The sequence below is a fragment of the Mauremys mutica genome, chromosome 2 (assembly GCF_020497125.1).
Source record: "Mauremys mutica isolate MM-2020 ecotype Southern chromosome 2, ASM2049712v1, whole genome shotgun sequence".
Lineage (NCBI taxonomy): Eukaryota > Metazoa > Chordata > Testudines > Geoemydidae > Mauremys > Mauremys mutica.
The window spans coordinates 44,099,260-44,116,398 of NC_059073.1; the positions used below are offsets into that span (position 1 = coordinate 44,099,260).

General features: G+C 47.9%; 1 protein-coding gene and 1 long non-coding RNA gene across 2 annotated transcripts; one reads left to right on the forward strand and one right to left on the reverse strand.

Annotated features, from left to right (window-relative positions):
• The first annotated feature begins 1,417 nt into the window (after positions 1-1,417).
• On the forward strand, positions 1,418-16,473 carry GDF6 (growth differentiation factor 6). Its single transcript, XM_045006147.1, has 2 exons — positions 1,418-1,745; positions 14,011-16,473. The coding sequence occupies exons 1-2, from the start codon at positions 1,418-1,420 to the stop codon at positions 14,907-14,909; spliced, it is 1,227 nt and encodes a 408-aa protein (XP_044862082.1). The 3' UTR covers positions 14,910-16,473.
• Positions 6,028-9,650, reverse strand: LOC123364226. Its single transcript, XR_006577043.1, has 4 exons — positions 9,545-9,650; positions 8,986-9,094; positions 7,223-7,413; positions 6,028-6,258 (listed from the first exon to the last, which is right to left on the reverse strand). It is a non-coding gene; the product is annotated as an uncharacterized LOC123364226 (long non-coding RNA).
• Positions 16,474-17,139: the final 666 nt, after the last annotated feature.

Sequence of the window (17,139 nt, forward strand, 5' to 3'; positions counted from 1 at the left end):
ACACTTTAGAAGAATACAAATCACCTGGGGGGCACAAGTGTTTGTAATTTCCCTCTCAGCCTTTCAGGAGTCACACTGGGCTGGCTCAGGGTTGCTGGACAAGCTGGTATCTCTCTCTCTCTCTTTTTTTTTTCTTTTCTGGAATCTCAGCTTTCATTTAAAAAAGAGAATTATTTAGCCCTTATGGCTGCAAAGATAACATGGAAAATGGGAACCAACTGTAACCAATACCATTATACTTGCCTGAGTTTGCACACAACCCGAAACGACAGCTGGAGAGCTGAGAACCGCCATATAAATGCCAAAATTGTTACTTACTTCATTGCTGATCAAAGGATGTAACAAAGGAGAAATACAATTTTCTTATATGGATGTGTACAGCGCACTCTGGGTGACAGCTCACTTTGGCACAAGTAGGCAGCACTTGGGAGAGTAACACCATTTATCTCCCCCCCCTGCCCCCATCTATCTTGCAGGTGAGAAGGAACAGAGACCAAGGGTCCATTCCAGCCTGACCCAGAAAAGCCTAGCACAGTAGGGCTCAGTTGTGTACCTCAAACTCTGCCAGCTGGGCTCAGGTCTAGGTGCCCCAGCAATGTACATATGATCATAGCACATTTGCACATAGTGCTGTCTCATTTGGCTGTCCCAGGGGGATGGAGCTTGGCTAGTGGGGGCACAGCCTGGCAGGGTACCAGTTAGGGTTGCCAATTTTGGTTGGACGTATTCCTGGAGTTTTCATCACATGACATAATCTTTAATTAATTCCTGGAGACTCCAGAACAATTCTGGAGGGAAGGCAACCCTAGTACCAGTGTGAGGAATGTTTCCAATTTGACCTCTGCACTCTCCCTTCAGCAGAAGGTGCTGCTGCTTACTCTTCCCTCTGAAGCTCCCAGTGCCCTGGTCTCAGGCTCAGATACCCGGGTGATGGGCGTCCCACAAGAACACAGACCAGCATTTGGCTACAAGGCATAAGCTAACAGCAGTGCGGCTGCTCCCAGCCCTTCCCGCACTGAGCGGACGCCACGGGCTGGGCATCTCCCCAGGCCCAGCTCTGTGCCCGAACCCTGGCCAGGGCGGAGCTGCCTCTGGGGGGACCTGCCCAGCTGCTGGGGGGCGGGGCCTGCCCCCGGATTGCCTCGGCCTCACCCGCGCAGCCACGCCCCCGGGCGGGCAGAGGCCCCGCCCCCAGAGGGGTGCCCCCCTCTCAGCTGCGAGGGGCGTGTCGCTGGGAGGGAGGGAGGCGGGGCCGAGCCCGGGGCTGGTACAGTCCCCGCTCGGCTCTGCCCGCTCGCACTCATCCCAGCACCCAAGGCCGCTGGAGCTCGGGCTCTGGGCGCCGCCGCTGCCGCCCTCGCTCAGTCTGCCGCCGGCCGGGGCTTTCCGTGCGCTCTGCTCCGGGGAGCCGCTCGCTATGAACGCAGCCCGGGCCCTGCTCTCCGCCGTGTTCCTCGTCAGCTTCCTGTGGGATTTACCCGGTTTCCAGCTGGCTTCCATCGGCTCCTCCACCAAGGGCCCGAGGAGCCGCCGAGAGGCGAAGGTGGCCAGGTCCCCCAGAGGCATCCCCGCCCTGGCCAGCCACCGGCCGGGGGGCAAAGCGCAGCCGCGAGCGGAGCCCCACGAGTACATGCTGTCTCTGTACAGGACCTACTCCATAGCGGAGAAACTGGGGATCAATGCCAGCTTTTTTCAGTCATCGAAATCCGCCAATACTATCACTAGTTTTGTAGACAGGGGACGAGGTAAGTTCAAAGAGCCGCATCCCTCTAACCCACCCGAAACTGCCGCCGCCGGGTACCCGTGTGTGTAGAAGGGAGCCTGCGCCTTGAGCCCAAATCCCGAGTAAGCCCTTCGGAGCGCTCTTAATACAGCCACGCGTTGTAGATCATTTGTTTGCCAGGCTGCATTTCTCTGCAGCCGATCTCTGGAGAGTATTTGGTTTGGATTTTTCTGTAAAAAGGAGCGAAAGATCGGGAAGGTGGATCTTATACTAAATAGTGGATTTTTTTTTAATAGCAAAAAGATTAGCAACTCCATCCGGATTGCAGTGACCGCGGGTTTACATGAGTGAGGCATGCACGATCGCTGAACTCGCAAGGGATATTTTAAAAAGATGCAAGCGCTCTTGAGTGTAAACGCAATCTTAAAAACTGCTCTTCTTTTTATGTCCTTCTTGCAAAGAAAGGATCCCTCTTATCGCGTCAACTGTAAGGCAAACAGAAAGTTCAAACCGACTGAGGGCAAACATTTACTGCCTAAAGCTGCTCTAATTTATCAGGATTGCTTTATCAAGATTGCCTGCAACAAGCCCAGCTCCGTTTGAAATCACTCAGAGTAGGAAGCAGCATTTAATTGGGCTCTTCTAAAGAAGTGCTGGTTAGGTCGTGGCACGTTTAAACTCAGGAAAGTCTTATAGCAGAGCGTTCGCTGATAGGCGCAAAACTCTTAGCGGGGAGCCAGCTCAGGATTGAAAGGTGCTTTGATTTGCTCCTGCTTTTCTTTGGGCCTGATCCTGCTTCCATTAAAGCCCGTGGGGGAAAACCCCATCCTCGTGGATTTCAGTGGGTGCAGGATCTGCACCTCCTCGCGCTTTTGCTTTGTGTTTTGTTTTGCACGAGCATCAGCCATTCTCCCCCCGTGTTGTAAGCCTCGTCCACCGCACCAGGGTAACGTGACAAATGCCGATAGAACCGGAGTGATCCATACGGGCAGACTGAGACCGCCGTGTTCTCGATCACTTATCTCACCCTCTTCCCTCGCCCCGACCATTACCTGTCTACCGGGGGGAAGATCCAGATCTTCCGCCCTTTTCGCATTTCAAGGTTGTTTTACTGCCTCTCCCAGTGATTCTTTGCCAGTCCTTATACTGGGCACGGTGAAGTTGAGGCTCCTTTGGGGCTGGGACGGAGAGTGGTTACCTTGGCTTGTGAGCTCTTAGTGACAGAAACATTAACTGGTTCCTAAGGAGGGCTGTAAATTCTTTCCCTTCCCCCCTACCTGTTTAGGATCCCCCCGCCCCAACCTGCTCACTACAACCTGCCTGCAGCTCTGAAGCTATAGGAAGAGCAAGCTGCTACTTCAGCCGGGTCAGCGGGGTTCATTAGCTGATGAAAGCCCTGAAAAGCAAAGGAACGTACTACATTTGATGATTTTTCGGACAAAGCTCAGCCTTGAAAAGCCACATGGCTCCTTTGTAGTTATATGAGCTGGTTCTTTAGTCCCCGGCTTCAGTCAAAACCAAAAAGCAGCTGAGACTTGTTTGCCCCTAACGCTCTTCTTGTCTGATCTGCGGAGGGACATCCTTTATCTCCTACCTGAACTGTTCCTCCGAGTCCCAGCGCCTTTCTTCACACGCTGCTCTTGAGCCGGGGTCCACACAGCCAAGAGGGCCTGGGACAATAGGCGGTAACGTTTGAGCCAGTTTGTTTTCATATGGGCAAGGAAGGAAAGTTTGAGGCGGGTGAACGGCAAATGTATTCTCAAACTCTACATTTTCCCCTTTCGTAGCCCGTTATATCTGGCCCCTGTAGAGCTAATTTTAAAAGCGTCGCTCGTCCGAAGTCATTTGCTCACTCTGAAATCGCTTCGAGGAATAGGATGCCTGGGATGAGCTTTGAACGATTTTAGACGCGGAGAAAAACACGCCAGTAAAGGCGTAGTGGGTTTTGTTGCTTGCTTGTTTTGTAACTACTCCCTCTGTGTGTGTGTGTGTCAGAAACACCCGCAGGTCACGGGTAGGAGGATTTCTAGGAATACAGAAACCGAGAAATAGTTTCGTTACCCGGTTGTGAATATTTTTTAAACTTGCTTTCTGAAATTAAGATTTCTTTCCCTGCCATAACAATTACCCCACTCGGTTTACTGCCAACTTGTTTGCAGAGGAAAAACAGTGCAAGCCGCATAAAAACACCACTTTCAAGATCATTTTATTCTTGATCACCAGAGGAAAGACAGTTAATTTAACAAATTTATCTCATCTTGCTGCATGGAGGATTCTACTCTGTGGGGAAGTGATTTGCGAACAGAAGTCCTGGTTTGATGAAGGAAAAGCCTCACTTTCCCCCATTGATTTTGATTTGATGTGTCACAGGCTGTGACCTTGTGCTGGACCTTCTGTGGGTTGCTTAGCATCAAGCCGCTGATTGGAGTATTTCAATTCAGTGATCTAATTGAGTGTTCATGTCATAACATATCAAATATTGTCTAGTCTCCCATAATGAAGTGGACCAGCCAATGGCACATCACCAAAAACTTCAAGAGAACTTCCGTTCCTCTGAAGTGGTAGGTTTTTTACTGCCCACCTCCCTGTGGGCTCCTCGCCCAGTTAATTGCCGAGCTGGAGTTGTACTGCTGCTGAACAGTTCCTGCTCAGAAAAGTTTCTGTCAATTCATTTGCAGACAATATAGCCCCCCAATTGACCCAATTAGATAGGCTGCTATTTACCTAACTAGGAATTCTGGAGGAGACAGTGGTAGCCATACCTTGTCTGCCCACATGACCTTGTTAATTGCAGGGGTTCATAAGGAGAACAATTGGGGCGGAGTGTAAAGAATCCTTTGGCCACATAAAGAGGTTCCCAAACCTGTTCTCCGGGAGGAGAATTTCAAGAAGAGTTAACAGGAGTAAGAGACTTTCTTATTGGATGATCTGCAGTTACTCTTTTTTTAACATGTCCTTGGGTTAATGCATGGAATTGCAGCCAAAGAACACAGCCTCTGATCTGTCCATTGCACACCCGAAATAGTGCACCAGTGTCTTCTCAGGAACTAGTTAAGAAGGGTAGAGCGGTTAAATCAAATCTTCAAATATTCCTCCTCCTCGCGTTGCTTTCGTTTTTCTCCTAAACTAATGAGATCGCTTTCGGGACAGTTTGATAGGGGAAGAAGCCGCACTAGAGTGTATTATTTTCAAGCGTCCAAAATAATTCAGAAAGTGAGGAATAGGTTGTGATTTTCCCCCGCCTCATTTTGCCACCCCACCCCGCTTGTTACGGTTGCAAGATCAGACAGGACCTAGCTGAATGTAGGAAAATTACTGTTGGCACATGAAGTAACTCATTAAAACGCAGATGGTGCTCGCTGGCCTCAGGACCCCCAGCATTGGAGCTCCACAGTAAAGCAGGACAATTAGGAACTGCAAGGACTCAGTAGGCAGAAGGAAAGTAAGAGAAGAAGGGAGCTGCGAAAAAGAGAAATCAACAAGGAAACTGGCAAAGAGGAAGAAATGCAGAATGGTTCATACACAAAGGCAGTGTCAGGGAGAGCTTTTTCCCAAGCAATAACGAGGGGGAGGGGGGCAGGCAATTGGCCCTTAGGTTAATGTCAGATTTCCCTTTTGGATGCAGAGTTTCTAGGTCGGTTCCAAACAAGAGAGAATCCTTATTACATAGGAGGAGTTTTTACGCAACAAACAGTAAGATCTGAATATTATTGCTGGATTTGAAAGTGATACAGACCGTCTCGTTTCCCCCAGTTTGTGTTACGCTTGCAAGATAGTTCATTAAGAAGTTTACAGGAATCTGATTGTAATTTTGTGTTGTTTCCATTTTATATTGGGGGTGGGAGGGAAGTCCACGTGCAAAATCTGAAAATGTCCCGGCTGTTCATGTGGCAGAAGAAAAGGAATGTAAATCCCACTTGAAGTTCATTTTGTGCAGCATGTTTATGCAAAACAGCGGGTTTCTGGGTGGACCTAAAGCTGCACTGCAGTGTGATCAGTGTAGAGCCTTTGCCCAGGCAATGTTGTCGTTGGCAAAAGGAAAATGAAATATAAGCAGGGAAGTATTTTAATGGGGAAGGAGGGAATTCACAACTGTTAATTATTTGGTGACCTTGTATTCGATTTGTTTGAGCCCCTTATAAAAACACTAATGCAGACCAGACGGCCAAAGTGAGGGAGCCTGCAGAAGGTTCCAATCTGCGCTTTATTTCCCTGGTCAGAGCCTTGGAAAGAGCGGAGGGGCTGGCGGTGGTAGAAGGTTGGAAGGCGGTGTGTGCTTGCAGTACCCTCCACCACTGGGGTGGGGGACATCTTGTCTCTTTGTTAACCACAAGGAACAGAAAGGGCTCGAAAGAGATCCTGCGACTGGCACGAGCGAGAGAAAGGAACTAGATTTGGGGCTAGAAGGTGGGGGAGGCTTTTCTGTTCCCGTGGATGGAGCGCAGCCACAATTCCGCTTGTTCCATTTTCTTTGGCTGATGTGGTTTTTCCTCGGTCAGTCCTGGGAACTGAGCTGGGAGCTGTTGGGACGGTAGCTGGGAGAGAAGAAGTGGGAGGGCACAGAGAAGTTATAAAATAGTCGCAAAGCAATTGCCACCGAACAGTCCCTTGTTTTTTGAGTCTTTTTAAATAAGACACCAATCTTTTGCAGCGATAATACAGCTGTATCCATAAAATCACTTCATCTATTCTTGATACTGGATAGGATTTTTTATTTAGGTAAAGCAAAACAACCAACCTGCATTCGGATCTATAAATCCTCCATTAGCCATTCATTTCATAGGGGACAACAAACAAAACCGTTTACCACCTCATTCTGTTGACCTCAGTCGCTACCTCATAAAAAGGCCCGGGTACATCTTAAATGCTACACGGAGTCGCTTTAAAGCCCGATGCAGCCTGTAGGAATCAGCCCATGCAAACTGAAAGTGAAGGAGTCCAAATATTTAAAGCAGGGGTTCTCAAACCGGGGGTCGGGACCCCTCAGGGGGTCACAAGGTTCTTACACGGGGGGTGCAAGCTGTCAGCCTCCACCCTAAACCCTGCTTTGCCTCCAACATGTGTAATGGGGTTAAATATATAAAAAGTGTTTTTAATTTATAAGGTGGAGTCTCACTCAGAGGCTTGCTCTGTGAAAGGGGTCACCAGTACAAAAGTTTGAGAACCACTGATTTAAAGTACTTCCGAATGCTTATTTTGGACCTGATACCACAATCTTAACCCCCAACACACACCCCAAAAAAACCCTCCCCTTGTTTCCTACGGACAGATTTGCCTGGGTAAGAACTGTAGGATCGAGCTCTTTGTTTTCAGAATTGTTATTGCTGTTTAGAAAGCTCCCATCTTTTCCTTGCCCCCTTCCCCATAATGTGTAAAACTACGGTCACAGCAAAATGCCATAGGATCCTGCCCTGAAAAATATGAACTGATCCAGGAGATCGAGAACGAAATCTCACCATCCACACACGCCTGCCTGCTAGTTAGACAGTTTACACGTACCCGATCCCTTTAGAATTCCGAGCTGAGTGAGGTCTCCCCATGCCACGCTCAAACTAGATTGGGAATGCAACATCTTTGTTTGTCACTAGCGAACTAAGAGCAAGGGTAACCGCAGCGACGGGGTAGAAAGGGGACGTTAATCAGGCGATCTGCCGCATCGCTTTCATTACTTTCCTCATTACTTCTTAATCCTAAAAAAAAAAAGAGAGAGAAAAGGCGACGTGGAAACGCTTGTTTCCTCGCATGCCCTGCAGTGGCGTTTTGCAACAAACTAGCAATAGGTTTGGGAGCTAGTCAGCCTCGCCAATAGGGAACTCCGATTGTTCCCTGTCCACATGACTTAAAGATGGTCTCCAAATTATAGGGGGGCATTTTACTTTTTACTAAGTGGTAAGCTAAAGAATGGGCGGATATGTTAGCCCCGAATTTGCTGAAATGAGTGCTGATCTTTATCACACATACATTTCTCGTCTTCAACTTCCTTTTTCTACTCTTCTGTATCTCGCTTCAGAAATCATTCAAAATCTATACAAGAAATAATTTTGGGACAGGAATATTTTAGGATTTGGGGGATTATTTAAATTAATATTTAGGGTAAGAAAATAATTCAAACTAACATAGGGAGGGACCACGCTTAACTCGCTATGAGAGAGAAGCCGTTTCGCTTTAGCATGCAGCCTACTTTTCTACGAAGCAGTGAGGGCGATTTTAGCTTTGTTAAATGTATTATATAAAAGGGCACTAAATCCCATGCGAAACTCGCTTTGGATTTTTCTTGCATAAGGACTATATTATCCACTCCTGTTTGACTAGATAACTAGATTTGTGGCGAGAGTACACTTGTCTGTTTTGTCACTTTGTTGGAGTTTGTTTATGGATTAGAGAGAGAACGAGAGAGAGAGCAAAGAAGAGGCTGACGACAAACCCAGAACAGAACTGCCATAGCAGAGGGAGAGGGCTAAAATGTAAGATTTAGTATTCAGTATTTGCAGGCATAGATTCAGTAAAGAAAATGATCAGGAAAATAAATCCAGGTCAGCTATGGGCATTTCGACTGTAAAATATGCACTAAATTGTCACCATGAGTTTGTTCAATTTTTGGCAGGATTAGGAACAGATTATAGGAAGGTGTGGTCTTTCCCCGTTACCTGAGAGTGAGCGAATGAAACGTTTAAATCTAATCACACCGTGTAATAAAAAGCCAGTGCAAGGCGCTCAGAGATGTGGAATTCAAACTGGAGAAATGCCACACATGGGGACTCTTTATTCTATAGCCCACATCATGCTTAGAAAGTACTACCTGTCAGTGTTGTTACTGTGCAGACAACGTGTACACAGCCTGTCATGATTACTGAGGATATATGTTTTAACGTTCAGATTATTGTTGAACGAGAGTCTTTAAATGGTCTTTAAACTGCAAATGTGCTTTTGCTTTGAGTTTAAATATGGCTTGAAAGAGAATGGGGAAAGAGAAAATTCTCCTTGAATGCGGTTTTGGTATAATTTGCAGTGATGTAAAGTTAAGATTTGAGCCCTAATGAATTGGCTGGGAGCCCAGTACCTGATCTGCCATGAAAAGGGAAACTTTGTGTAGCCTTCATTAATCCCAGCCTTTCCTCGGGATTCAGGTCTGCCTGCTAGAAAGTGAAGCTGGGAAGCAGGAGTCGTTCAATACAGGGAGTTAAAGGAAACATCCCATGCAAATAATTAATTTAACCCTAGAGATGGTAAACCACCATAACCACAAAGAGAAGGAAATGTACATAACACGAGGGCTCCTAGGACGGAACGCTTCCAGCTCCAGCTCAATTTGCATTTCTCCCATAGACTCTTCTATTAAAGCCGTGACATGAAGGTGGCATAGGCAAAATTCTGCAAGACAAAACACGATGATGAGCATATTCGTTTCCCGGGGCACATTTGAAAGGGCAGGGTCTACATCTGGCTGCTTCTTTTCCCCACCAGTGCCACATGCTTAAATTCCAGATAGATCTGTGTCTTCCTCCACCCCCAAGTATTTTAGCTTCTAGAAATCTAACAAAGGACATTCGAAATAATAATATAACAATAACGTAGGTACATTTAAATTCCAAATACAAAGGTACCTGGAGGCTGACTTTTCCATACGGAATTTTCTATCATTTAGTGTTTCCAGCAGCCACTTGTGCACTTTAGAAATACAGTACGTTTGTCGAGCTCTGGAAATATCTTAACAATAATCTAAGAGGAGGCAGATATTGAATGTGTGGTTTGACGACACAGATTTCACCCAACCCATTTCTTTGATTTCAAGGAAAATAAATAAGCACCGTAAGAGCCTACCGCAAAGGGTGAGCGAGAGGGGTTATCACGGTTACTGTGTTCTTTGCACGGTGAAACGGAAAACAAATTGACTTAAAGATTCTAAAAAAGGATCCATCTTCCTCAGATTTCTAGATTTTTTATAGGTTCCCCCCCACACTCTTCCCTCGCTCCTCTGCTTTTCCCACCCTCTTGACTGTTTGCACTGGGAGCAAGCCAATGTGGTTTAGGATTATGTCTTCATCTGTAATTATTAGGTTACAAGAGTGAGCAAACAACGTTATCTGATCGGATTCAAAGCTGCTTATTTGAAATAACCGGTGCCCTGGCCCCTTTGATGGAATAACGAGAACTGGCAATTTTATCAATTGATGAAAGATTTTAGACTGAACAATTTCTGGAACACAAGAAGTGCCGAGATGTGGCCGTCCTTTGAAATCTTCTTACCCACCTGGTATATTTCCTCTCCCTTTCTGACGTGCCTGTCCAATGTGATATGAAGCCAGTTCGGACTCAGATATACTTAGAGGAGCAAAATATGTGTTCTTGTTTGAAACCCACACATCCCAGATCGTCCTGCCCATGCCTGGAAGAGTTGAATTATCTCGTTAACCGCAGGACAATGCCGAAGATAACCACGGAATAAACACAGACTGTTCGGACAATTTACAACCTTCAAGTTGCCGTTTTCAACCCTAGAAACTCACATGGGATCTCGCATTTTCCTCCCCATTACTGCTTAGTGCATATAACTGCCATTTAACAATACACTTGACATTTGCCCCTTGATGGCATAAATCTCCACGCGACATTCCGGAGCCACTAAATGTTCAGCCCTACTGATCAAAATCAGAAACACTTCGCTTTCACTTGTCCTCACGTGGGAAAATGGAGCCTTGCTCCCCTCCCCCGCTTTCAAACCTCTTTCAGGCGATCCACACAGTTCTCTTTGGGGGTAGCTCAGTTGAAAAATGTGCCTGCAGCCCCACACCCCATCAGCTGAAAGCTAAAGCCCCATAGAAAGGGGTTAGTCCTATGAAGCAGGTGACTGCCCCAGCGTTTTCCGTTCTCCCGGCTGTGCGATGGGGGAGCACTACCCTCTCCCTTAGCTCTCCGTCGGGTAACAGGTCCCGGGAAAGGCGGAGGAGGGGAGAATACCCTTATTTCAGGTCCGGGTTCTCGGCATGCCACCAGCCTGCTGGGGTGGAGCACGCGCTGGCAAGCGGTGAGCAGGAAGCGGGGAGCTAGGCACAAGATTTCGGGGATCTGAAGGGACTCTGAGGACCGGTAAACCTGGGACCTCAGGACTGTGGGGACCCCAGGGTCGAGGAATCTGGAACCAAACAGATCCAGGCCCAAAGGTCCCACCGGACTGGGCTCCTGACACATCTGGGCTTCAGATGCAATTCCCCCGCCCCTCAAGCAGGACTAGAGAGCCCCAGCTTTCCCCTGGCCCGGAAGACCAGGGGCAGATGGGGGAGGGGGTTGGTCGCCTGGTAAGTAGGGTTGGGAAGGTGTTGGCGTATGCCAGTCAGGCATGGGGAAGAAGGTCTGCAGCCCCTCTGATCCCAGCAGACCTGGCAGCCAGACACCCTGGCAGCACTGCGGGAGCGCCCATGGGCGAATAAATGGAGCTCCTACTTTCCTAGTCCTGCCTCAGACACCGTTCAGCTCCTGGCAGCGTACAGAGCGCAGGGTCAGCGGCCAACGCTGCCTTTTACCTGCCCCCCCTCCCCAGGAGGAGAGAGCTGTTCAAAAGTCCATAGCTCAGATCACCCTCCCATCCTCTTCCCCAGTTGGGTTACAGAACCATTCCCAAATAGACTAATGAAGGAATGAGGCGGCCGCCTGCCGCTGAACTTGCTGTACGCGCCTTAAGTTCTAGATAGCCACTTACTAGAAGGATCCATCCAACTACGTTTTCAAATTGCACTGAGAAAAACCAAAGTAGCCCTGGCTCTGGCTGCAGCATGAATTTAGCGCTCTGGATAGCGAAAGTGAAATGTGCCGAAGTAAACAGGCCATTGTTCGAATCGTCCACATTCTTGCTGTTGGAACGTACATCTTTTCCTGAAACTTACACCGCATCGCAGACCCAATGCCCCCACATAAAGTGGAGGAAAAACTCGTGAAACTGACACAGTCCTGGCAGGGTGAGTCTTGTTTGAGAGCTTTACTTTTTTGAATTATTCGCCCCACCCTGCAGTCCTTGTGCACTCAGAACCCCCCACTCCCCTGCTGAAGTCAACAGAGGAGATTTGGGTGTATTAGGCATGGGGGCGGGCGGAAGGGGTGTGTAGATCAGGCCCAGTGTGGAAAACAATAGAGAAACAAATGAAACCATAAAGAACTATGGCTCCATTCCGAACTTGTTTCTGAAGAACAAGCTGGGCGAACACAACACATTTTACCTTGTTCCAGCTGTAGGGCTGATAAAACAGGGGTACAAATTGCAGTGATAGGCCGGATCCTGCCCACTCCTCTCAGTGGAGCGGTCCCAACAGCACTTTAAAGTCATTTTAATGCAAACAGGCAGCACTTGCTATATTTCACTTTTATTTAAACAGATTGTTTTAACAGCTGTCGTTGTCACCTTGTTTTTGTAGGCTCTATGGTAATTCCCACTGAAGTAGGTTTGTATCTCAGGCAGGGTTGTCTAGTTATCCCTGAGTTGCTGCTGCTCTTCAGAAGAGACAACTGCAGTTTGAATTAATTAGTTCTGGTTAATCTTCATTATGGAAAAGGAATATTTCTTCCTCGGTAGAAACTGCGTTACAGGAGTCTAACCTACGGGTACTTGGAAGTATTATAGGCCTGAGCTCCCTGGTGCTCTTCTTTTTGAAAACCTCTGGCTACCCACTTGAAATTAATCAGCAATGTAATTTCACCTTTAAAAGGCGCTGGTCCGATTTCCATTGAAGTCGAGGGGAGATTTGCCACTGATCTCAGTGGCAGCAGGATAGAATCCCAAGTGCTTTACCCAGGATTAATCCATCTTCATACAATCATTTTGTCAACGACTTTGGTAAATCATTACACCTATTTTATTTTAAACGAATTAACCCTTTCACTGATGTCTTAATTATCTTTTATCTTCCTCACTCACGGAAATGTATAATTGATTTCCAGGTCCGATCTATGACTCACATACACATTTCCAAGGAAAGAAAACATATTTTTGCCTTCCGCGCCCCCCGGCCCCAGGAAACGTAACCGTGCCCCGAACAAAGGTGGAAGGCTCCTCAGAAACATTTTCTAGAGGGATGGAAACCCGGTAAAAGGGTAGTTCGCTGCAGCCACCCAGGTGGGCTTCGACCGGGTCCCTAAACTCGTCTCGTGGATTTGTTAGGAAATGTTTCTGCGCATGGTTGCTAAGAAGTCTCTGTTACGAAAGAACCGAGATCTCTCGAGGAATATTGCCTGGGCACTGTGTCCCGGTTATGCAACGCGATTCCAACTGAATTTCACACAGTACCTATTATCTGCGTTTTTGGGGGAAAAAGCAAAAGCAGCCAATGGGGAGTGACTTTTGAGGTCTTGTATGTCAATCCGTATTGATTTTTACATCGATTTGGCAAGTCTGGAGGTCTTGGCTTCCATAAATCATCCGGCTGTTCCCCCGCGCCTCAGCAGGCTCCCCTCTTCCAGAATTTTCAGCTGGACCTTAGGTTGTGAAACACACTGATTAGAAATAGCAATGACCTCTGAAATCAACAAATAACAGGGATTGTATATTTCTTTAGTCTCCATTTCTACCTCTGGTGCAAGCTGAGCTTGGAAATGCTGCGAGGGGCTGGTGAACGCTGGCTCCAATGACACTTTTACTATTGAAATATACACAAACTTTACTAGCTTCTGGGGAGACCCAGGGGCTTTGGGAATTTTTGAATTTGCTGGGTTGTAAACATTTTATTGGAAAGCAGCTCGGGGGAATCTGGTTTGCTTTTCGTGCTGTACTTCGTACACAAATGTGTCAAAAAAGAAGTCCAGGTTTCTCTCTCGGAGCGGAATAAAATAGCCCCCCTCCGTTTCCCTCCCCTCCCCCTCCGGACCCTAGCCGCAGAGGACAGCAGAGCCGACGGGGTGAGGAAATGTACGCGGAGCGGGGGCTGTCAGAACACGCCCTGTCTCTGCAGCCAGTTTGGTCGCGGAGCGAGGCGATTCTCGCTCTGCGCTGATCCTGCCACTAAAAAACGGGCTCCCCTTTCCAGACACCCCCCAGTGAAAACACGTTAGTGACACATCTAACCCCGCAGCGACCCTGCCTCCTCCCCCCCAGCCATGGCAGGAGAAGCCCCGCGGAGAGTCGCCCACCCCGGTGCTTCCCTGGGAGCGGGCGCCTGGCTCTCCGGGCCGGGGGCGCGGGGGGCGGTTTGGGGCAGGCAGGGCCGCTGGAGGGGTGAGCCCAGGCTCCCCGCCCTGTCTCCCGTCGGCCGCGGGAAGATCCCCCGGAGTGAAACTGACTGTAATTATGTGTTATCTTGCAGACGATCTCTCGCCCGCCCCGCTCAGGAGACAGAAGTATTTGTTTGATGTATCGACTCTCTCCGACAAAGAGGAGCTGGTGGGAGCGGAGCTGCGGCTCTTTCGCAAGGCCCCCGGCCATCGCCTCTCGCGGGCCCCGCCGGGCCTGTCCTCCATGCAGCTCTTCCCCTGCCTCTCCCCCCGGCTCCTGGGCGCCCGGACGCTGGCCCCGCGGGAGGCTCCCCCGGCCGGCTGGGAAGTGTTTGACGTGTGGCCGGGGCTGCAGCAGCAGCAGCCCTGGAAGCAGCTGTGCCTGGAGCTGCGGGCCCCGGGGGGCCGGGGGCAGCAGCCGCTGCCGGACCTCAGGAGCCTGGGCTTCGGCCGGAGAGGCCGGGCGCAGCAGGAGAAGGCCCTGCTGGTGGTGTTCACCAGGTCCCCGCGGAAGAACCTGTTCGCCGAGCTGCGGGAGGAGCGGGGCTCGCCGCGGGAGGAGCGGGGCTCGCCGCAGCGCGTGCCGCAGGAGACCCAGCAGCAGTTCAAGACGCGGCGGAAGAGGCGGACCGCCTTCGCCAGCCGCCATGGCAAGAGGCATGGCAAGAAGTCCCGGCTCAGGTGCAGCAAAAAGCCCCTGCACGTGAACTTCAAGGAGCTGGGCTGGGACGACTGGATTATCGCCCCGCTGGAGTACGAAGCCTACCACTGCGAAGGGGTGTGCGACTTTCCGCTGCGATCCCACCTGGAGCCCACCAACCACGCCATCATCCAGACCCTCATGAACTCCATGGACCCCAGCTCCACGCCTCCCAGCTGCTGCGTGCCCACCAAACTGACGCCCATCAGCATCCTCTACATAGATGCGGGCAACAACGTGGTGTACAAGCAGTACGAGGACATGGTGGTCGAGTCCTGCGGTTGCAGGTAGCAGGCTGCTTTGCCGGTCTCCCGGGGCAGATCGAGGCGGTTTGGAGCTATAACTGAACTCAAAGGACAGGAGAGGGCTGGTCGAGTCTGAGGTCCCGGAAAGTTCACCTATGAGACGGGAGGGGAATTCTCACATGTTGGGTGCTCCTGGAAAACAGTCGAGGATCTGCGGCGCGTGTGCATTGGCTGGCGTGATCTGCATGCTTGATAGGCTTGAATGGGTGAGGAAGAGTTTGCGTATCCATCTCCCCTGTATCCCTGCTCTCGCCACATTGGAAACAAGCATTAAAACTAGCCACCAACCAACCCTTTCCCCTCTGGCGAAGCTCTACATTGCTGAGGAGAACGTGGGCTTTAACTGCCTGCTCCGTGCCTGACCCAGGCAGCCCCACGGACCCCTCACCCAACAAGTTGGGGCTGCTCAGTTTTCAGGAGAAAGCTGGCACTGAGTAGCCCACCTTCCAGATCCTGCTTTGCACACAAGGAGACTCAAGGCCACCCCTTCCTTCCAAGAACTGGGTGGAAGTGGAAGCAGGAAAGTGGGAGGGGGAGGGAAAGAGGGGGACACTTTTGCAAAAGCTTTCTTCAGATCTGATGGAAACCAGCACTCTCCAGATCAGGTTGTGGGAGTCACGTCTGGAGGGAGAAGGATTATTTTGCTGCGCCTTCTCCGTTGATGTTTCTCCCCAGTGTATACAAGATGCAGCGACAGGCACCTGTTCAAACTGAGCCCATTTAAGATTAAGGGAAAGCAACAGGCACGACTCTTTTCATGGGTTGGCATGCGGAGAGTAATGGGACTAGCAAGCAGAGGAGGCAAAAAAAAATCCCCAATAAAGTTTTGGTTCCAAGGACTTTCCCCCTTAGAATTATCTGATGATCTATACCTGCTTTAAGTGTAAAGGCAATTTACCAAGTATAAAGACAATCAAAGCCAGAGAGCAGAATGACTCCTGCCTCTGAAGTTTCCCTAAGAAGAGTTATTTCGTTTCTGCCCTCTCTCTTTCACATTCCTGCAAAATTACCAGCCAGAAATAGCCTACGGCCCCCTCCCCCCCAAAAAAACATTGTTCCAGATTGTAATTACCAGTTAGGTTATATTTTAAGACTTAGTAATGAAAAACTGTGAAAAGAGCAAAGTGTTACAGAAAACACAAATAGGGGTGATTTGGAATGGAAGCTCCTTTAAATTTCAAGAAAAAGCATGTAACTATTCAATTAACAAATTCCATAGGTAGCTCTATCAACCTGCAACAGTATTATATGGAAATATGGTGCTGGAAAAAGCATTTATAAAGATTTTTGTTTCCTTCCCACCTTTAGTCTGAAACATGGCTTTACCTAGGGAAAGTGCACTTCTCAGCAGGCCTAAACCTTTTTGTGTCTATTTTTAACTTGTATGTTTATAGGTTTAGACTTCCCCCCTGGAATTCTAGTGCTGTTAGCTTATCTGGTTTCACAAAGCTTCAAACTGGTGAAAAAAGATGAGAGTAATAATAATTAATTAATAATATAAAACACTAATAATAATAATAAAAAGACTCGACCAGGAGCAATAATTTAAAATGCACATTTTGCTTTGGATGCACTGTTGTTCATATTAAAGCTGTAAATATTTGTTTATTTAAACAGACTGAAAAGTGCAAAATGGAAGTGAACAACATGCATTTCTTTTTTAAATGTACAAAACATTATATGCACTCAAAATGTTATAATTTCTAATATTTTTTAAAGTTTATATTTGAGTTGTACAGAGTTAAGCATTAATCAGATATTTCATTCTTCCTTAAAGATATCATTTCCTTAAAATATTATTACAAGATTTAAATTCTGTGTTAATAATGGAGATTTTTTTTACTGTCTACCTCACTATAATACAAGTATTTACAACTCTAAAATTATTTGAGGTAAATTAATATTCAGAACATTTTTACAGTACACTTTTACTGGACGATACTACAACTATTACTGTATTATTAAACTTTTTTTTTTCAAAAAGTCAGCTTGCTTTTATATGTTCTATTATTTGGTTAAGTAATAACAAATTCCTCTCAAACATTGGCTGCAATTCTAAAATGATGTAGTGTTAAGTTCCAATAAACACCACTTAAAAATATAGTATTAAAAGCCATTCTTCCTACTTGAAACCCTTCTGTAGTCTCATAAGAGCTTTAGTTTTACCTTTAATATACATCAATGGTATAATTATGAGAGAAGCTACATTATGATTT